General features: G+C 41.5%; 1 protein-coding gene across 10 annotated transcripts in view; it reads right to left on the bottom strand.

Annotated features, from left to right (window-relative positions):
- PPP1R1C (protein phosphatase 1 regulatory inhibitor subunit 1C) overlaps nucleotides 1–23,029 on the bottom strand; it is an 86,641-nt gene that overhangs the window by 21,224 nt on the left and 42,388 nt on the right. For 8 of the 10 annotated variants that reach the window (XM_044978577.1, XM_044978583.1, XM_044978580.1 and 5 more), the window contains one exon: nucleotides 20,116–20,176. In XM_044978577.1, coding sequence (XP_044834512.1) covers nucleotides 20,116–20,176 — 61 coding nt within the window. Of the gene's footprint in view, nucleotides 1–20,104; nucleotides 20,177–23,029 lie in introns of all 10 variants that reach the window. The other 2 variants (XM_044978584.1, XR_006572246.1) reach the window with 1 other exon arrangement.

The raw sequence follows: 23,029 nt of genomic DNA, 5'->3' as shown, positions 1-23,029 counted from the left end.
ATTTAATTGTGGAAGCATATTATTTGGCACTTACATTAATAGCCAGAACCTGAAAGAAACCACTGTGGATTATGCTGAATTTTTCAGGCAAAAACAAATAGTAACCCGTGTGAGCAAATATCAGTTTACTAGTTTTCTCTGCAAAGCACAAAAACAAAAATTCAGTGCACTTGCACCTAGATTTTTCAGACCCTGAGCATACTGGTATGAGAATTGTGCTATCTGCAGCTGGGTTTGAACTCTGTTATACTTAACAAGGTTCTAACTAGAAATGAGCTTGACCCACATCCCAGGACCCAAATATCCCTAGGACTTGGGGAAATAGTTATGTGTAAGCGATTAGTAATTGCTGTCAAACTAGACAAGATAATGTTGAGGTATCAGACAAAGCAGTTCTGTAGTCTTCAGAATCATTTCTCTCTTTTCTGTTATAACCCTTCTTTTCTATACTTTAAAATAGTTACTATGATTCCTTTACAAATTGAATTTAGTAACTGATCAGAAATAATAACAATAAAAACCACTTAAGAGCCACTAGGGGGAGCATTAGTGCCAAAAAACATTTTGGTAACTTAAAAAGCATTCCATGTATATACTTCAGCTTTTCATATTCATAACAATGAACCATAGGCCAGTCTCCACCCCAGAGGGCTTCAGATGTGGTGTCAAAGAGAAGGGATAACGGTTAGGGTGCTGACCTGGCATCTGGGAAACCCAGATTTAAGTCCCTGCTGTACTACAGACTTCCTGTGTGAACTTGAACGAGTTACATAGGGCAGGCCTACATTACTGCTTAAGTCAATCTAATTTACATTACTCAGGGATGTGAAAAAGACACACACCCCAAGCAACACAAGTTACAGCAACCTAAGCGCTGTCCACACCACACTCTCCCGCCAACATAGCTTCTGCCTCTTGCTGAGGTAGAGTAATTATGCTGACAGGAGACACTCTCCCATCGGCATAGAGCATCTTTACCAGACACGCTTCAGATGCCCCAGTGTAGCTCTTCTAGTGTAGACCTGCCCAGAGTTTCTCAGTGCATCAGTCCCCCAACTGTAAAGTGGGGATAATTCTGCCCTCTTTCACGGGGTGTTGTGATGATAAATACTAGGCCTGGCTGGAAAACAACAATTCTGTTTTGCAAAAAATGTACAAGTTTCAAAACATGGTTTTGTTCTAGTGCAGAATGAAAATGATGCTTTTCAAAAAAGTTCAGAGAGAGACAGAGACACCTCCTAGAAGAGCCTGATGGTGAGGGCTAGGATCTTGGAGGCCCAGGTTCAAGTCCCTGATCTGCCTGATTCACAGCAGGGACTTTAACCTAGCTCTCCCCCATCCCTGATGAGTGCTCTAATCCCAAAACTATTGGTTAATCTGAGAGGTGTCTCAATTCCAATCTGGATTGTTGAAATCAATACATTTCCTTAGAACATTTAGGTTTTCACTAAACTGCATTTTTTCAGCAGCAAGAGGTTTTATTGAAGTTTCCAACCAGCTCTAATAAATATATTACAATGATTATGAGGTGCTCAGACCCAAGTACCTTAGAGATAGTTAGGTGTCTCATATAGTCAAGAAGTTGCTATTCCTGACAATTGGAATAACCCTGGTGAAACCTTCTCATATCAATTGCACAGGGTCCTGTATCTTGGCCCTGGGCTAGATTTCACCTCATCAGCCTCAGCACTCCACTTGCGTAGACTTCTTCCTGTGCCCACAGTGCCTAGCAAAGGTGAATATTAGAGGTGAGTGAAGTATTCACAGCAAACAATCTAGCCTCTTTTTCTACTTCTGGATAATTATGAGTTCACACCTTCCTTGAAATTAGTCATTACCCAACTTTCTGAAAAAAATATTTACTCAGCTGCTTGATCAGAAACAGGTCACTTTCAGTATTCATTATCAAGCTGCACTGGTTCATTGTGATTGGCCATATAATTCACACGGTATTCTTATGTTTCACTGGGAAAAGCCACAGGCATTTAGACTCTCTCAGGAAAAAAAGAGCAGGTTAGGGAATAGTAGATGATAAATAGGATTAGGGAAATTTAGAAGAATTTAAACCTTTTATTATGGGCCTTGCAGGTTTTGCTCAATTTGTCATTACTGGAAAAATTAAGCTACTGTAGGGTTCATAGAGTTCATAGCTATTAAGCTACTGTAGGGTTCATAGGGTTCCTGGACAACCACACCTTCCTGGACAATGTAGACACAGCCTGCTTTTCACTGCTGCATATAGCTACACTGCCCTTCGCCACCAGTGGTATGTAGCATAGACGTAGCCCTCGAAAGCTAGAGCTATCACAAGCCTGGTATTTAACTTGGACACTTGCTCAGGTCAGAGAGAAACCAGACGGCAGAAATAAAGATAAATAATCTTGAGGCACCATTCCAGAAAGAACAATATAATGGACATCAACTCCTCTCTGGAATCCTGCTTGGTTTTATTCAAGTTGTACAGAAGAACCTCATCACTGTCTCCTGCTGTACATACTCACATGAATATTTACATGAAGTCATGACAGTTTCTTATGTGAAACACACTTTTTCAAAAGCCCTGCCTCAAAATCATTGTTTTTTTTAGAAGGACCTAATCCTGATCCCAAATGAAGTTAATGGGAGAAAGCCCAATGACATTAAAAGTTGAAGGACTAGGTTTAAAGGTACGTTTTCTTAAAAGAGAGAGAGAGAGAGAGAGAGAGAGAGAGAGAGAGACTTAAAAGTCTTACTAAGATTACACTCTTAACTGGGGCAATTTTGCTCACTCACTGCACATATGCACTCAACAAAAGTTGATGCAACTGGGAGCATGCAAAGCTCAATATGGTGCTTAGACAGTACTCACGATTTTCAAGTTGTCTTTACACAGCTTTACTTTTGAAAACTGGAGATTTTCACAATTAAAACTCTATATAGATGTGGAAATATCTATCTATATATATATACACACAGCTGTTCTTGTTATAGATCGGGGGGGGGGGAGGGGGCTTAAAAAACAGCTAAGGGACTAGGAGTTATTTTAAATGAGATAAGCAACAAAGAGTCCTGTGGCCTGTTATAGACTAACAGACGTTTTGGAGCATGAGCTTTCGTGGGTGAATACCCACTTCATCCGACAAAGTGGGTATTCACCCACGAAAGCTCATGCTCCAATACATCTGTTAATCTATAAGGTGCCACAGGACTCTTTGTTGCTTTTTACAGATCCAGACTAACCCAGCTACCCCTCTGATACTTTACATGAGATGAACTCCTAAATCACTGAAAAGCTTACACATATATTGCTTGTAAAGCAAGCTATCACTGGAGTCAGGGGATACTGGCATCTGTCATGTAATATGGGTATTAACCTTTGACCTTTGTCAGATGATTGATGACAGGAAATAAAGATTAATAATCTTGCCAAATGAGTGGCTGCAGTGGAGTCTGTTATATCTTCTTATATGGAATGATCACCTTTTGTTAAAGCGCTGTTTTATTTCAGCTCTTGTAAAAATGTTTAATTAATTAATTTTGTAACATTGCAAAAGTTATTGGAATTTGTAAATACTGTACATTTCACGACCAAGTAACTAGAACAAAACAGCCAGTTCTTCCTACACTTTCTAGTTTATATATTAAATAAAATACTGACTCTCGCACATTTTAATTCTTATGCCATTACCTCCGAAAAAAGTTACTTTTTTAATGTTGCTGTTTACTGCTTACAAGCAAATAATGTCACAGTGGTGTTTACATTGTTTCTCTATGTGTCAGATAACGAATACTCAATAATGTTAATTATTCACAAGCTGTAAATGCTGATGTGTAGACAAACATTTTTTAAAAAAACTTCTCCTCCTCCTAGCAAAAGAGTAAAGTTACACAGTTGAAAATAAACCACATTAGCCATTATTATCTGCGAAAGTACCAGCCTTGTGGATTTAAGGCTGAGCTGAAGATTCCCATCGACTACAGTGTGCATTAGATTAGGCCCTTAAACTACCTATGGAAGTTTAGGGACTGATAGTAGTAAACTGTGCAATCTTTTTTATATCCACATGCCAGGTAATAGAGGCAGATAGCAAGCTAACACAAACATCTCCATTTTGCTGTATCACAGATATCAAGCTTAATCTGAACTGAACACCTCATTCTAACAGTAACTTTGGTATTTATTGCAGCCAAGGTCGGAGCCATTTTGAAGCAGAAGCTGCCAGCTGTGTGAAATGAAATGTGCTCAAGGCTGCCAATGGTCGGAAATTAAATACAGACTACAGCAGTGTCTGCCAATTTTGCAGCCAGAAGCAGAGTGGTGGCTGCCAATTGAACGTGAGGTGGCAGCGTGGTAATGTAGCCCGTTCACTAATTCAGTGACTCACTAATTAATTTAACTCAAATTATTTTTTAATTGTATCTTTGAGTCATTCTCCTGCATGTTGGGGCAGGGGGAGGGGGAGAACAAGGACACCGGAGGTGTAGCATCTTTACAAAGAATACACAGGAACATTCTGTCATTTGCTATAATAGCATTAGAGGAAGCTCCGTTGCTTGTTCCAGTACATTAGATGGGGTTTCTCAGGGAAGCTTGGACAAGGCCGTGGTGCAGTGAGAAATGTGCAGCATGATTCTTGTGCATTCTGAGTGAAATATTGATGATGAACATAAACAAACCCAAAGCAGGTATGGAGGTCTGAGCCAAAGCAGGTACGGGGGTGTGAGCCAAAATAACATCAGACTCATTGAAACGAAAGCTGAATATACATTTTGTGATACACTTAAGCTGCTCACTTAGCAAAAGAAAACCCCATGAAGGTACAAGACTACAGGGTAAATTCTCCTCTCTCAGTGCTTCAGGATTTACATATGTAACTCACACTGGCATCACAGGAAGTTACACACATGAAGAAACACAGCACGCTGATGGTGCAGTGCCACAGTGCATTAATATTAAGTGAGTGAGGCACACCAATCCCAGCACAGCAAGGCAACTCCTTTCCCCCTCTTCTATTGCCATGGAGAGCCCCAGAGCTGAATCAGGGTAATGCGGTTGCACAAAGGGAGGGGACTGGGTGTGGAAGGCAATGCAAGTGGTACAGCAGCAGCAGCAGCAGCATGCAGGAAGTAAGGGGTCAGTGAGCTAAGAGAGGGATGCTGCTACAGTAATATGGCTCTTCCCATTCACCACCTGCTCCATAAGAGGGTTAGGGAAGGGCCGGTGGACACTACTTAGGCCACTGAAGGCTTTGCAGAGCAGTCCCAACCATCTAGCCAGTAAGTGCTCAGCTCCTAAGGCCTGTTTCATTTGCAAAGAGTAGGAATGCAGGTTAAGTTGAACAAGTGGAACTTGATTAAGCCCTGAGCACTGCTCTGTCCTTGGGGCTGAATTGCTTCCAGTCTCACTGTCCACATTCCCTCTTCCCCCCCATGTCCTGTCCATAACAGACCCTCCTGGGAACATGGGCCCTCTGACTCCAATTCATAGATCTCCAAGGCCAAGCACTGCCCACTGAGAAGCAAATAGATCAGTATGTGTGTGCTCGGAAAGTGCTGCACAGTCTCTCCTTGACCTGTCCTCCTGCTGGGCTACCTTCACAACATCAGTACTAATTATGGGTCATCAATCATTTCCATTTTAGAGATGGGGAAGAAGGGGGCTGCACAAACAGCACCAGCCTAGATTTGTGCAGACTGATGGACCCTCGCTCATCTTCAGCAACATCCCAGAATTCAGCCCAAGTGCAGATGAGCTCTTTGTGGAATGTTTCCCCCCACCCTATGAGGCTCTTCAGTGACTGGAGCGTCTCCTTCTCCCCAACTCTCTCTGAGGAAGTAGCACGGACGCTATTATCATCCTCACCCTCTAATTAAACTTATTCTAAATATAATGCAGAAATGTTGCCTCCAGGGAACTACAGGCTGTGATGACTTGGGCAATTGGTCTACGTACAATTAATGATATTATGAACTCTGCATATTTAAGCTCTTGTGATGATTTTTACTGTATTCTTACTTCATATTTCTTGTGCTAAGGAGCAAGGAGTGGTGCTGGTGCAGCTACCTTTGAAAAGACAGTTGTCAAGGGCTAATGATAAGTGACTAGACCTGGCCCATACAGAAAAATGGGATGGCTGAAGTCAGTTGTGGGGGTAAAGTCAGTTTTCTCCAAGGTCTCAGTACCAGGCTATGGGCAGTGGAATTTCCCAGAAGAGAAACAAAGAAACCAGGTGTTGGTACAGCCCTTTACAACACAAATGCTGAGAAGCTGGGGAGGGAACTCACATAGGAAGCTTGAGCAGAGGAGAGGAACAGAGGGTCAGGCTTTCACAGCAGAAGGGTCTTGTTAAATAGAGGACCATCTTAGGAAGAAGGGAACTGGCTGCACAGGAAGGAGAGACTCCATGATTTAGAAGACAAGATGTGCAGGAGCAGGTGATTCTATACTCCTAGAGGACACTGACCTAAGCCCAGAGAATGTTCCAAGTAGTGAGGAAACTGGGGTGGGGTAATGCATAGAGGTGTTTTCTTGTTTTGTCTGCATCTGTTCGTTTCTTGTGCTGCTAAAGAGAAAGTAAAAAGCAACAAAGAGTCCTGTGTCACCTTAAAGACTAACAGATGTATTGGAGCATAAGCTTTCTTGGGTGAGTACCCACTTCGTCAGACACATGTGAAGTGGGTATTCACCCACAAAAGCTTATGCTCCAATACATCGGTTAGTCTTTAAGGTGCCACAGGACTCTTTGTTGCTTTTTACAGATGCAGACTAACAAGGTGTCATAAACAGATAGTTAAGGGTTAATGTCTCTTTTACCTGTAAAGGGTTAAGAAGCTCAGTAACCCTGGCTGACACCTGACCAGAGGACCAATAAGGGGACAAGATACTTTCAAATCTTGGTGGAGGGAAGTCTTTTGTTTGTGCTCTTTGTTTTGGGGGTTGTTCGCTCTTGGGACTAAGAGGGACCAGACATCAATCCAGGCTCTCCAAATCTTTCTGAATCGGTCTCTCATGTTTCAAACTTGTAAGTAATAGCCAGGCAAGGCGTGTTAGTCTTATTTTTGTTTTCTCAACTTGTAAATGTTCCTTTTTGCTGAGAGGATTTTACCTCTGTTTGCTGTAACTTTGAATCTAAGGCTAGAGGAGGTTCCTCTGGGCGATATAAATCTGATTACCCTGTAAAGTATTTTCCATCCTGATTTTACAGAGATAATTTTTACCTTTCTTTCTTTAATTAAAAGCTTTCTTTTTAAGAACCTGATTTTTTCCTTGTGTTAAGATCCAAGGGGATTGGATCTGGACTCACCGGGAATTGGTGGGGGAAGGGAGGGAGGATGGTTAAATTCTCCTTGTGTTAAGATCCAAGGGGTTGGATCGGTGTTCACCAGGAACTTGGTGAAAAAGTCTCTCAAGGCTGCCCAGGGAGGGGAAGGTTTTGGGGGGACAGAAAGTGATCCAGACACTGAAATTTCTGGATGGTGGCAGTGTTACCAGATCTAAGCTAGTAATTAAGCTTAGAAGTGTCCATGCAGGTCCCCACATCTGTACCCTAAAATTCAGAGTGGGGGAGGAACCTTGACACAAGGCTATCCCTCTGATACTAAAGAGAAAGTGTAATTGTTTTTTGGAACCCTTACAAAGTCTGTGAATCTGTGATCACTATTGTGTGTCGCTGAAGAGGTAAGTGTAAACCTGAGTATCCACAATGTTGATGTTGTGGGAGAGGGAGTGCTTAAGTTATTAGGGAGTCTAGGGGGTCAGTACTGGTCCCGGCCAGGGGCCTTGGCAGCTGGGGCACTGGATCCCATTTCCGTCAAGAGGTGGCAGACAGGGGCCCTGGGCCCAGGAAACATGCATGAGAGGACCAGGAAAGAACCAGTGTTGCAGCCTATTCAGTGCAAGGGAAGCTTAAGGGCACATGGACCCAGGATGGCTAGTGTGGGACCCAAATGCAGCAGCCTTCTGAGTGTGCAACTGGGAGGACCTCTGCCAGGGCTGTGTGACACTGGCAAAAACATTGTATTTTCCTTTGTAATATAATGCAATGTTTCTTGCTGTTGGCCTAATTTATTTAACTAGGGTTGGAGAACTGTGTAGTTCAGAGAGTTTGCTAGCATATGAAGCCTATACTTAAACAATATACAGTGTTCCATGGATATTGGCTGTTCCCCATGTCCTGAGGCATGTTTCATGCTTCTGACAGTCTGGCTAAGTCTAACCTGAGATTTATGTGATTGAAGCTGCAGGGAACCCTGAGCCTGGCGAGTCTCGAGGGCTCCCTGAGTTCAGTGTTCACCATGCTTGCAATAAGCATCAAAATCTCCAGGCCACATCCACATAACTTGTTAACCTGCAGTCACAAAGTAATGAGATGCATCAGACACCTTCCAGTTGGCCTAAGGGGTTCCAGATTTGGCTTGTGGCCACATATTGTATTAATTGCTTCTAATAAATAACATATTTCAGGAGGGACATCGTGCTTTTAATGATTTATGCTGCATGTTGTTTCCTTTAGAGGAAAGAGCAAGCAGGAATTTCACAAAATGAGCTCAATCAACCATCACTGTAAATGCTAGAGCTGTTCATGCATCAAATCCCTGTATCTGAACACTAGAACTTGATGGAAAACAGATTGTGTCCTCTGGAAAATTTCAATATTTTTTAAAAATCCTGAATCGGGACAAAAAAGCCAAAATTTTGAAAATTTTTGCAGAGAAATTCAAAAGGGAAAAATTGTTTCTAATCAGTAAATTCAAAATGTTGTGTTTTAATTTCAACCATTTTTGAAGTTTATATATAAAGTTAATTTTTAACAAAGCCATTTTGAAATGGAGAAGTTTCCATTTCCAACTTGCTGAACTGTTATGTTTTGACATGTTTCAGATTATTTTTTTCAAAATGAGATTGTCAAAAATCAGTACAATTTCACAGATATTTGGAGTTTAATCAAAACTGCATTTTCTTATGGAAAACTGTTTAGACTAAAAGTTTTCAACCAGCTCTGCTGAACACCGCTTGAACTGGAAGAGTTCAAATATGGCTCTGATACCAGACTTCACAAAGGGATCCTAGATCTATAATAGGCCAAACCAAAATCCTATCTCTAAACATCCCATGGCTTTGAGAAAGTTCAGAGTCAATCCAGTTCCAAACTTAGTAGCTTGGGTCCATCTCTAGAACATACCTTTATTCCTAAGCAGACCAAAAATACATGAAAAGGGGTAATTAAATCAACTATTTTCCTGGAGTTTTTAATGAAACCATGAAAACCCGTCACACTAACCAGTGCTGTGTATAGAGGAATAAAAACTGAGCTGCCATAAAACTGAAAGAGGGACAATGGAGCCAAAGTCACCTTCTGACTCGGAGTAAAGAGATACATTTTGGGTTGTTGATGGCTAATGGTAATGCTGACTCAGCAAACAAAAAGAGCCACTCTGTAGGCTTGATCCAAAGCCCTTGGAAGTCAGTGGGAATTTTTGCATTGACTTCAATTGCTTTTGGATCAGATCCTATGGTAGTTTCCTGGGCAGGAGCATCAGAGCAAATGAAGAATTCCTATTGCTCTGCCCCTTTAGCATATCCACACAGGGTAGCCATAATTTGACACATCATTGGTGAAGCCTGTAAAGTGCTTTGGGATCTTGTAGAATGGAAGGGCTTTTTGGTGTTTAAACGGCTGGTAGTACTGACAACGATAGACTGTACATAATGTACAGTTAGGTGAACTCTGGCAAGTCTGGGTTTTGCGAACACCTCACACAATGTTTCCTGGCATTTAAACCCAGGTTTCCTTTTGGGGATGACCTGTACAAAACCACACCCATTTCTCTAGATAAAGGGAAGCCTAGCTGGGTGTAGAGTCAAGTGTGGGGATGAGCAGTCACTTGTAGCAGCCCTAAGACTGTACATGTGCTCTTTTCATTCTACATTGGTAAGATGCACCAAGGGAGCATTACTGCATGGGTAAGTGCAGTCTGCCATCTGCACTGGCAGCTTAAAGTCTCTTCCCACAGAAGTCTCTATCCATATGGGAACACCATTACCACCTATGACTTCTCCTCTGTGGGTTCAAAAGGAGGAGGAAGAATGTCCCATGTGGTTCCCAATAGCCCCCTTTCCTCTGCCCACAGGCAGGAGTGTGAAGATACCCTAAAGACTCACATTCCCACTTGCTTCCCTTTCCTGGGAAGGGCAAATTTAGATCTCCCAATATAGCTCCTGGATCACTTTAGGTCTCCCTGATTTGGATTTAGAGAGGCAGGGAGAGGTGGAGAACAATACTTCTCCTCTCCCTTTGGCTCCTGGCAGACCCTGAGCCCATGACAAAGGGAAATGAAGATCCTTCCTTGCTTTGCTATACTGTGAGATCCTACAGGGAGAAGGATGGATTGGCAGATGTGGGGAGCAGGACCCAAGTAATACTGGGTCATTCAGTGGGACCAACAAGACCCAAACAGGGACATTTCAATAGGAGCTAGGCCCCTAAATACTATTAAAAATCTGGCCCCTAGTTACCTGTAGTACGGTCACCATCTCCAGAGCACCACTCATGGCATGAGGTATCTCTGCAGGCACACTACCCTCAGCACCCTCTTAGGTCTCCCAGAGACTTTCCACAATCCAAAGTATTTGAAACAAGATACCTAGGGTCTAGTTTATTGAGTCATTACACACAGTTTCTGGTGGAAGTCCCAATCCCTTCCCTCTTGGATAAATAATTATAAAGGGCTTGCGCTCACTTTCTCCTTAATCCCTTTAAATTGCCCTCCACCAGTTCCAACCAGATTGGCAACACACTCTTTTAAGAAACAAAACTCAAAACAAAACTTTCATAATAAAATCCTTTGCTTGAGGGCTTCTCTGCTGTGGTGTGATCTTCCAGCCTTCCTCCACAGGTTGGAGGTCAGGTCACTCCACCTCAGTCCTCCCTCCCATGACCTATCTCCTCTAGTGAGTCCCCTGCCTTCCTACTTCCTGCAGCTCCTCCAGCTCTGTCCTCTGCTTCACCCAAAGTCTCTCCCAGGCATCTCCGTTATCTATCCCAGAGGCCTGATTGGGACACATGACCATCTGCCTTTTCCTACCTGGCAAAGAAAGTTGGTGATGTCACAGGTGGGGCTGAGACTCATCTCTTCTTAAAGGCCAGCCACCCAGTGACTTTGCCATATTGGGTCAGATCTATGGTCCACTTAGTCCAGAATCCTCTCTCTGGCTGCCAGTATCCTGTTCGTCACAGGATGACGCAAACCTGCGGATGTGAGCAGACAGGGCTCAAGAATGAAGGAAGCAGATGTGGGGGGAATCAGGACTGCTGTGTACGTGAGTGTAGAAAGTGGGAGCAGCATGCAGAGTCGGGAGAAGAGGGCCCAGGAGTGAGTGAGGTGTGTGGGAGGGTGCTGGTTGGGGGAGATAGGCAGGACTGTAAGTGGAGTTGGGCAAATACATTTACTAAATAAATAAATAAATCAGTAAATAATAATAATGAATAAAAAATCAGTGGACTTTTGAACACAAAGGACCAGATCCTTATCAGGTATAAATCCATACAGGTCTCCTGAAGTCAAGGGAGCTATGTTGATTTACATCAGCTGAGGATTTGGACCATCCTATGAGTGGGTTTGAAATTAGACAAAACAATTTCACGCGTTCCTGTTTGCAGTATATTATTCATTATTGGTAGTATTATGAGTTAGGAAGGGGAAGTGGTGGATATATCAAAAGAATGATGTCACGAGATAAAGTAAAACTATAACATGCTGAAAATATTCAGGTAAAACACAATTTGGTGCAACAAGAATAGTGTCTTCAGAGTCTGAATTGCTAAACACATATACTACGGTATTAGCATTGAATTAGCAACCGTCAAGGGAGAGGCAAAAAAAAAAAGAGACATTTTCGACAGTAAAATGGAAAATGACTCTTGACGTCCACTAAGCACAGTAATATAATACTAACAAGGATAGCGTACGGAACTGTTATCTGGTCTGCTGTCTGATTCCCTCTGCAGATATCTTCTTAAATCAATAGCACTCACATTGATTTTTCCATCATACTGCATTCCAGTAAAAAGCAAAAAATAAAACCCCGCAACCTAGGATGAGTCAGCTATTTCCTACCCTAGGGGCTCTTTGATGCTCTTTCATATAGGAAAAAATATCCAGAAGAAGCCAAAATATACACAAATATTTGCAAATAATGAACCTGTCAGTTGTACCATCATACAATTTTGGAATTTGTCACAACTCACAAACCGGCGTGTTGCAATTTACGGACTACAGTGGGTACAGTGGAGCCAATAACTGGACAGTGCCAAAATCCACGGAAGCCATCCTGAAAAAGCTGTGTAGTACCTGCTGCAGGGAGCAAGTGAGGCCCCACTTAACTGTCATGATGTGGATATAGTCCATGATGATCCCAACACATCAACACTGATAGGTGGGCCCTGTGGGCCCCTGCAACTTCTGCTACAGTTTAACCAGGGTGATGCATGTCCTATTGATCACAAGTTACTGCTGCCTGAGGTACCTTTTGCTTACCATCTTTTTAATCTAATAAATTAATAATCTGTTTTAATTTGGTATCACAAAGGACAACTTAATTTACTGTATGCAGTGTAGTTGTAGCCATGGCAGGCCCAGGATGTTAGAGAGACAAGGTAGGTGAGGTAATATCTTTTATTAGACCAATTTCTGTTGGTCTTTTCACAAAGCGATCACTCAGTGTCTGACCTATCAGTCCTCATCCTTAAAGGAAACCTGCCGAATACTTTCAAAAGACAAGCCTGGAATCTTAAATTAATAACTCTACTGGACACTGACAATCATGGACTGAACAGAGACACTGGATTTATGGCTTATTACTACAATCTGTAACCCACTAACCCCACTTTTTGTCCTACAACTTCAGAGGTGTTAGCAGCAATTCTATCTTGAATGGTCTCTAAGAATATGTGCTAACTACATCCGCTAAACAATCTTTTCCATTTTGCATATAGCTGTGGCACTTGGAGTACCTTTCCCAGACCTGAAGGAGAGCTCTATTTGGCTTGAAAGCTTGTCTCTCCCTCACCAACTGATGGTCCAGTAAAAGATACTACCTCATCCATCTTGTCTCAACTTAATTTACTCTTGTTTTCTCTCCCTTCAACTGCAGCCCTAAATGCCCGCTCCATTAAATTTCATGAAATCAGTACATCAGTAATCTCTCTGTCTGTCTTGGAATTTCATATTCATTTCAAGAAACTTGCTAGCGATACAATGAGGGGCTTGCAAAAAAAAATAGCCCAAGGAAACAACTTAGAGGTCTTGAGTCAGACTTAAGTATAAATCTTCTTGGGTTCTCTCTGTTGTTTCTTTAGGACATTTTTCTATTGAAGACACAAGATAAATCCTACCCTCCATTACAATATGTCTTTATCGCAGTGCCTCTGTGTCTACTGCTGCACTGTGCTTCCAGGCTTTGCACTCATATGGTTGCATAATTATTGTGGGCTTGGGGTTATCTGAGAAGTCAATGTTAAAACTCCAGTGCAATATAGCAAATGGTAGAGTTTATTGCTCTTTTCCAGTAGTAGTGCTATTTTAAGGCTTGGGGACAGGAACTGAGATTTATTACTCATCTCGGAATGGGAAGGGACAGAATGTATTCCTGTCCCATCTCCCAAGATTATTCACTAATAACAGCAATAGAAGATATAGAGCAGACTATGTCCAGAGGCCTTTTGTGGGTAGTCCGGCATCCAAAATCTCATTCTCTTTTGCATTGTGAAGTAGACTTTCTAAGCCAATTGAAGAACAAATTAATAAACTGGGCCCAGTGGAAAGCAAAACATGCAAATGTTTTGAGAGTAATTTATAGTTATGGGCCCTATTATCAACACATTGCTAAAAAGGATCTTTAACAGCTACTAAAACAGAACAATCTAAATTATTCCTAGCTCTTTACAGAATTCTGCCTTTTGTAGGCCTATGTATTTCAATGTCCATTTTTATTATGCTTCTTTGCTTTTTAGTCCCTTTGCCTATACTAAATAACATGCATGTTGTCATAACAAATGAACAGAGGAAGACATGAATGGATTTGTGTCATATGAGTTTTCCTATTAGTGGCAAATATTAAGCCAGTTGGGTCATATTTTGTCATCAAATCCACCATTGTAAATCTGGAGTAATCTGGGCTACGTGGGCTTTGAGTGGTTGACTGAAGTGTGAAGAAGGGGAGGCTTTGAGCGGGGGCAACTGCTTTGAGCCAGCAGCCTTATAAAAAGGCAGCCAGTGGTGAACCTACTGAGCAGTCAACAGAGAAGAAGTAAACAGAAGGAGTTTGCCTGGGAGGTCACCAAGGGAGAGCGCCCACAGAGTTTTTGCCTTCAGGCTTCTGGGAACAGTAAATACATTGTCTGATCAGGCTCTTGATACATTATAAGGAAGAAAATATGGATAGTAAGGGATTAGCTGTTGTGACCTGCACAGGATGTGCCATGTTTGTCTTTCTCCTGGAGGATAGAAGTGACTGGGTCTGTACAAAGTGCAAGCTGGTCTCTGTACTGGAAGAAAGGTTAAAGGACTGGAGGTTCAAGTCTTGACTCTGCATTGCGTGAGAGAAAATGAAGACTTCCTGGGCAGAAGTCAGGATTTGGTACTCTGGGTAGAGCATGCCAAAAAATCAGAGAGGGCAGTGCAGAGGGAACTGAAGAACAGGGAAGAAAATTGTCAGCACATAACCTCCAGAAGAAGGAAGAAGAGAATCAGTATACCTCCAACACAGATAGAGGTAAGCACCTGCATTCAGGATCTCTGCATCGGTACTACTGCTGAGAGTGCCTTGGAAGAGTCATCTGAGGCTAGGGATCAGAAGGAGACTGTCAACCGGACGGCATAGGATGCTTTGTCCTAGGAATGGGAGTTCCATGACCACCACTCCCAAGAGGAGGAGATGGGTGGTGGTAGTCAGGGACTCCCTCCTAAAGGGGACAGAGTCATCAATCTGCCATCCGGACCAGGAATCCTGAGAAGTGTGCTGCTTGCTTGGAGCTAGAATTCAGAATGTGATGGAGAGTCTGCCAAGACTCATCAAGCCCTCATGCCACTACCACTTCCTACTTATCCACAGGAGCACCAACAATACTGCCAAGAATGACCTTGAGCAGATCACTACAGATTACATGGTTCTGAGAAGAAGGAGAATTTGGGGCACAAGTGGTTTTCTCATCCATACTCCCTGTTGAAGTAAAAGGCCTGGGAAGGGACTATTAAATCATGGAAGTAAAAGTATGACTACACAAGTGGCATTGGTGAGAGGGCTTTGGTGTCTTCAACAATGAGCTGATGTTCCAGGAAAGAGGATTATTGTGCTGGGATGGGTTCCATCTATCAAATACTGGGAATGGCATCTTTGGACATCGTCTGGCTAACCTGATAAGAAGAGCTATAAACTAGGTCTTATGGATGATGGTGAAATCCATCCAATGTGCATCTAGGCTCAAGTAATGAAGTCAAGGGGAAGGGGCTAAATTCTGGAAAAGGGAATAGAAACCACAACTGCATTAAAGAGGCAAGAAGAAAAGCAACAAGACATTAAAATAGTTGTGGTATATGAAGACAATTATGACTTAATATGACTACTTCCATGATTGAAGTACCAGCACTGAGGGATATAGTTTGTTCCAGAAGGATAAGTATGGGGGGAAAGGAGGAGGCATCATGCTGTATGTCAAGAATGTATACACTTGCCCTCAGGTCCAAGAGGAAGTGAGTGGCAGACCTACTGAGAGCTTTAGGGTGAGGATAAAAAGAGAAAATAGTAGTAGCGATGTTATGGTGGGGGTCTATTATAGACCACCAAATCAAGAAAAGGAAGTGAATGGAGCATTCACAAGCAGGTAACACACATAAGCTAGTATTAATGGGGAAATTTAACTTCTCTGATATCTGTTGGAAGTCTATTACAGCAAAACATAATTTGTGCTGCAAGTTCTCAGCTTGTGTAGGGGACAATTTTCTGATTCAGAAAGTTGAGGAAACAACTGGGGGTCATCCATTTTGGACCTGGTGTTGACCAACAGGGATGAATTAGTTGCAAATGTGAAGGTGGTCAGGAACTTGGGAGGAAGTGATCATGATCTGATGGAATTCAAGATCCTATGGAAAAGAGGACATGAAACAGCAGAACAAGGACACTGGATTTCAGAAAGGTGCATTTCAACTAACTCAGAGAAATAGTAGGCATGGAAAGACCAATTAGGAAGAAAAGGAGTTGAAGGGGGCTGGCAGTTCCTAAAAGATGTAATATTAGAGGCTCATCATCAAGCTATTCCTATGCAGAGGAAAGATAAGAGCCACAGGAGGCCAATGTGGCTGCACAAGGAGCTTTTCAGCTATCTAAAAACCTAAAGGGATACATACTGGAAATTGAAGGAGGGGAATGTCACCAAGGAAGTATACAGCGCAAGCGTGTAGGGACAAAATCCGGAAAGCCAAGACAAAGAATGCGTTACAGATGGCAATAAATGTTAGAGACAACAAGAAGGGGTTCTACAAATATGTCAGACAAAAACGAAAGATCATTGATGGTGTTGGACTGCTGCTCAATGGAGAAGATGAGCTGGTAACAGAAGATGATAGGAAGGCAGAGCTGCTCAATGTCTACTTTGCTTCAGTCTTCTCACAAGAAATAATACGTGACCAGATCACTAGCGAAGTTACCATAGGCAATAAAGAGGAAGGGATGCAGATCAGGCAAAGTAAAACAATACATGAGAGATTATATGACTAATTTGAACAAATTCATGTCAACAGGGCCTGATACTATTCACCCCAGAGTGCTGAAGGAATTAGCTGAAGAAATCTCAGAGCCACCGGCAATAATATTTGTAAACTCATAGATGACAGGAGAAGTCCTGGAAGGAGAAGGGCTAATGGAGTGCCCATTTTTAAAAATGGGGGAAAGGAGGAGTCGGGGAAGTAAAGACCACTCAGCATGACCTCAATACCTGGGAAGCTATTAGAGCAATGTATAAAACATTCAATCTGGAAATATCTGGAGGATGAAAGGGCAATCATTAGCAGCCAGCATGGATTTACAAATCATGGCAAACCAGCTTGGTTTCCATCTTTGACAGAGTAACTGGTTTGGTGGATGGGGGGAATGCAGTGGACCTAATATACTTAGACTTTAGCAAGGCTTTTGACACACATGACATTCTGATAAGTAAGCTGGAGAAATGCAGGTTCTGTGGAACTACTATTATGTGGATACATAATTGGTTAAACAACCACAAACAAATAACTATCAATGGAATGGTATCAGATTGGAGGGAGGTCTCAAGTGGGATTGCACAGGGATCTGTTTTGGGTCTGGTGTTATTTAACATCTTTATTAATGACCTGGATGTAGGAATAGAGAGCATACTGATCAAATTTGCAAATGACACAAAACTCCAGGGTGGGGGGAAGGAGGGAGGGGAAAGGAGGTTGCAAACACTTTGGAGGATAGAGCTAAAATTCAAAGGGATCTTGATAAATTGGAGAGCTGGGCTATAGACAATAAAATGAAATTCAATAAAGACAAATGTAAGGTGCTACACTTAGGGGAAAAAAACCAAATGCACAAATACAGAATGGGGGATAACTGGCTTGGCAGCAGCACTGCTGAGAAGGATCTGGGAGTTGTGGTGGATCACAACCTCAACAAGAGTCAACCGTGCGATGCTCTTGCAAAAAAAAAAAAAGCAAATGCAATTTTAGGTTGCATTAATAGAGGCATAGCATGCAAGTCATGGGAGGTGATAATACCACTCTACTTGGCGCTGGTTAGGCTGCAGCTAATTTTTGTCACCAATATATAGAAAGGATGTGAAGAAACTGGAAAGAATGCAGAGGCAAGCAGCAAAGATGATCAAAGGGACAGAATGCAAGCCATATGAGCAAAGGCTGAAGAACTTGAAAAGAGGAGTTTGGAAAAGAAGAGGTTAAGGGGGAACATGATAGCAGTATTCAAATACTTGAAAAGTTGCCATAACAAAAATGGAGAAAAGTTGTTCACTGTTGCCACAGAGGGCAGGACAAGAGGCAGTGGGTTCAAAGTGCAGCACAGCAGATGTTGAATAAATCTCAGGAAAAAGTTTCTAACTGTAAGAACAATAGGACAATGGAACAGGGAAGTCATGGAAGTGCCTTCACTAGAGGTTTTCAAAAGGAGGCTGGATAACCATCTGTCTTTGGATGGTTGAGACACAACAAATCCTGCATCTTGGGAGGAGGTTAGACTGGATGACCCTTGCAGTCCCTTCTATCCCCATGGTTCTATGATTCTATGCTGCCCCACAGTTTGGACTATTCGGGAGTAAAGAGCAGTGCACACCAAAGTGCTGCACTGTAATTCCCCTGTGTGGACATTGGGTGCATGAACTAAAAGGTTCCTGGTTCACATTAAAGTAATTCATTTACTTGATAAGTTGTTCAGGTTCACAGTGCTGTGACTGGGAGCAGAATCTGGCCTGTAGTATTTAGGGATAACTTTGTGGTGGTGTGCTGTTTTGCTTTGTTTTATTTACAAACCATTTCAGCCCCGCTGTGAGCTCTTCTACCTCAGAGAAAACGAAATAATTTTTAACTAGAAAATCTGTCACTCTGCAGTGAGGATCTCAATAGAAATTAGCCATTCCTACATCTATTTTAAAGAACGAGTAAGCAACTCTAGTTTCTAAACATACCTGATACCCCAAGACGATATTAAAGCTGTGGGCCCATGACAACCAAGATCATCATGAGGAAATACAGAAATTGAACTTTCGCATACACCCAGAACCTTTTTACACAATATTTAGTTTGAATTTAGTGTACAGCAATACAATATGTGGGGTTAATAGACATTATTCCCATACCAAGGCTGTTTCTTTTAGAAAATCAATATAATAGGATAAAGCAATATATTTCTAATATCCAGTAAATGAAATTTTAACCTAGAGCAGTAAATAATTACCCCCGACGTGGTACATAATTCCCAGGCACATGGGTAATATCATTATAGCTACTACTGTGAGCAGAACTGGAGCTTTCAAATTATGGAACAAGTTATGTGTACCTGGGTTATAGGCTAAACTACCATACTATAGTATGGGGTATTTCATAATTATTTAGTAGCTTTATAGGAAATAGTGCTAACGTACACTAATTCTACTTCTTTACTATGTGATCAGTTACATTTATTAGAAGCAATAGTAACTGAGGACACTCAGCACCTGGCAGGAGACACTTTCTACCTTGCAAGAATGGATCCTTGCCTGCACTATGAAAATGACCCAGTGCTGACAATAAGTGTCAATCAAAGGTGAAAGTGAGCCAGTTCTGAACATACTTAGATGCAAATGTGGCCAAGGTTCAGTATCATTTCAGAAACTATGGCTAAGTTCACTAGTTCTGATCACTGCTTCCACTCCTGTTGCTCATATTCTGAAAATCTCTAAGGCCCAGATCCTTAAAGGTTTTTAGGGTTAACTTCACTTGAAATCAATGGGAGTTAGGCACCTAAATACATTAGAGGATGTGGGCCAAACCCCTCCCAGGAGATGCTGAGAATTCTCAATTCCTCATGATATCAGCCTAAGAGCTCTATACCTCATAGGATCAAATCGTCAGTGTGCAGCTTTGGCCTTCCATCCTTTTAGCAGCTGCCCAACAGGCAGGATACAACACCAAGGAAAGCTCTAAATAAGAATGAGTGAGCTGTATGAGCCAGATCCTGCAAACACTTACTCATGCAAGTAGTTCCATTCAAAGCAATGGGACTAATTGCTTAAGTACTGGTCTGAATGATTGGGATCTAAGCATGTGTTACCACAGGCTGGTGATAGCATTTAGAAGCTGAGAAGTAATGACTGCTTTATACCAGTGCTGCTAGGATACTTCAAGAGGAAAAAGTGGAGGGAAATTAATTCAGAGTATGAAAATGCATAGATAAGATGCACAGATAGATAAGATTTAAAGCAATCAACCGTTCCTGGGTTGAGTTATCCATGGGCAAATGTACTCATTGTTTATCTAGTTGTCGATTTTTACTCTAGGGAGATGGTGGAAAACCAGTGGGCAGAAACAAAACATGCATTAGCATAACGAGAAACAGTACCTGAACAGTACCTTTGATGGCAGGAGGAGCATACACACTCTGCTTTCTTTGCTTAGGGGAGGCGTTCTGTGACTAGGAATAAGAGAAAGAGGTTAAATAAACATAGAAGGAAAGTGTCAAATCATGTCAGACCATTTCCTGTGGGGGTAGCCTGTGTTGTTCCTTTGTAGCCTGTGTTGATATCCAGAACTAGAGCACCTTTACACTGTACAATTGCTCAGAATTCACAAGGGTAACTGTATCAATGGCAAGAGTTCTTCATAAAGAAGGCATGTTGTATGAATCAGATCCCAATTCCTGGGATGCCACCTATCTATATGAAAAGCCACGATTAGATACGGAGAGTTGTGTCTAACGCCTTGTCTACACTTACCAGTAGATTGGCACTGCTGCAATCAATGCAGCGGGTGTCGATTTAGCAGGTCTAGTGAAGACCCACTAAATCAATGGCAGAACACTCTCTGGTCGACTCCAGTACTCCATCTCTACGAGAAGAGTAAAGGAAGTCGATGGGAGAGCACCTTCGGTCTACACAGCGCAGTGTAGACACTGCAGTAAGTCGGCCTAAGCCACATAACCTGGGTCAACTTACCACAGTAGTATAGACAAGGCCCAACTTTGTTTTAAAACAAGACTGGATATAAAGAAGTGTTTTTCAGCATTAAAATAAAGTAGCTTATACAACTAACATTCCATATAAAATTGATACCCATATGGGAAATATATCTTTACATGAATTGAAAGATTGAAAGATTTATTTTCATCATCATTCAGTAAAAGACATAGTGCAACCAAATAAATAAATAAATAGAAGTGATAATCCAAAAGAAAAAAGCCTCCAAAAAAGTAACATTCACACATTTAATCTAGAATAATTAAAGAAATTCTGACATTCATAAAAGTGCACAAACAAACTGATGAGATACCTTTTTTCCCAATAAATTGTCACTGGGTGACTGGGCAACAAAATGGCAGATGAAATTCTGTGTTGAGAAATGCAAAGTAATGCACATTGGAAAATATAATCCCAATTATACATACAAAATGATGGGGTCCAAATTAGCTGTTACCACTCAAGAAATATCTTAGAGTCATTGCGGATAGTTCTCTGAAAACATCCACTCCATGTGCAGCGGCCGTCAAAAAAGCGACACAATGTTGGGAATCATTAAGAAAGGGATAGATAATAAGACAAAATATGATAATGCCACCATATAAATGCATGGTATGCCCACATCTTGAATACTGTGTGCAATTCTGGTTGTCTCATCTCAAAAAAGATATATTAGAATTGGAAAAGGTACAGAGAAGGGCAACAAAAATAATTAGGGGTATGCAACCCTGCCGTATGAGGAGAGATTTAAAAGATTGGGACTTTTCATCTTGGAAAAGAGACAACTAAGGGGCAATCTGATAGAAGTCTCTAAAATCATGAATGGTGTGAAGAAAATGCATAAGAAAGTATTATTTACCCCTTCACATAACACAAGAATCAGAGGTGATTCAATGAAATTATTAGGCAGCAGGTTTAAAACAAACAAAAGGAAGTATGTCTTCACACAATGCACAGTCAAACTCATTGCCAGGGGATGTTGTGAAGGATAAAAGTATAACTGGATTAAAAAAATAATTAGATAAATTAATGGAGGATATGTCCAGCAATGGCTATTAGCCAAGATAATCAGGGATGCAACCCCATGCTTTGGATTTCCTTAAGCCTCTGACTGCTAGCAGCTGGGACTGGACAACAGGGGATGGATCACGCAATAATTGCCCTGTTCTGTTCATTCCCTCTGAATCATCTGGCATTGGCCACTGTTGGAAGACAGGATACTGGGCTAGAAGGACCATTGGTCTGACCCAGTATGGCCGTTCTTATGTTCTTATTGAAACTCTCCTAAAACAATAAATAGTTTAAACATTCAAATTACATGCTTTTAGTGGGGCTTGATGTAAGGGAATTCTGCTGACACTTTTAAGTTTGGTACAACACTAAGGCCTTGTCTACACTCAAAGTTTTACTATACCAGTATCTAACTAATATGTAACTATACCTGAATAGTTAAAGCTATTGTGTGGATTTAATTATACTGGTATAAAAGTGTCTATAACCATCTATGGGAAAGGGATTAAGCTATACTGGTATAAGCCCCCTTTAAATGGCATAACTACATCTATATTAGGAGTTGTGCAATGTATATCTAAGAGTCTTGTGGCACCTTATAGACTAACAGACGTTTTGGAGCATGAGCTTTCGTGGGTGAATACCCACTTCGTCGGATGCATGCATGCATTCACCCATGAAAGCTCATGCTCCAAAACGTCTGTTAGTCTATAAGGTGCCACAAGACTCTTTGCTGCTTTTACAGATCCAGACTAACACGGCTACCCCTCTGATACTTAATGTATATCTAGTTTCATAAAATGTCACATCACTGACCAAAACAATTATAGAGGTACAAAAACTGGGTAGACAAGGCCTAAGAGAACTATTCTTTCATCTTATCAATTTCCTATTGTATTTTATTATAGTGATGCAATGGAAATTCATCATTTTCTTAAGTATTCACTTGAAAGGCCTCTTTATATTTCTCTGCGTGTTTGAGATTAGTACACTGTCAGTGTATTTTCTAACAGATCTAGTCTTTCAACAGACATTAATTTAAGTAGGCTCTTAGGAAAAACACTTTCACATAAATATGGCCAATACTATTATCCTATTATATCATAATGGATGGAAAGATACTGTTTATGAATAAAACATTTGTTGTATTCAAAGAGTGCTCTTGATGCTCTGCGTGTGACATGCCGTTGCTCCTCACCACAGCAAGGCTTCAGAAGTCTGTATTTGGATCTATGGCTATACTTGCACTTCAAAGCGCTACCGCGGCAGCGCTGCCGTGGCAGCGCTTTGAAGCGCTAAGT

This window comes from Mauremys mutica, chromosome 10 (genome assembly GCF_020497125.1).
Source record: "Mauremys mutica isolate MM-2020 ecotype Southern chromosome 10, ASM2049712v1, whole genome shotgun sequence".
Lineage (NCBI taxonomy): Eukaryota > Metazoa > Chordata > Testudines > Geoemydidae > Mauremys > Mauremys mutica.
Note: the sequence above shows the minus strand (reverse complement) of the source record. Positions and strands in the feature narration are given on the sequence as shown.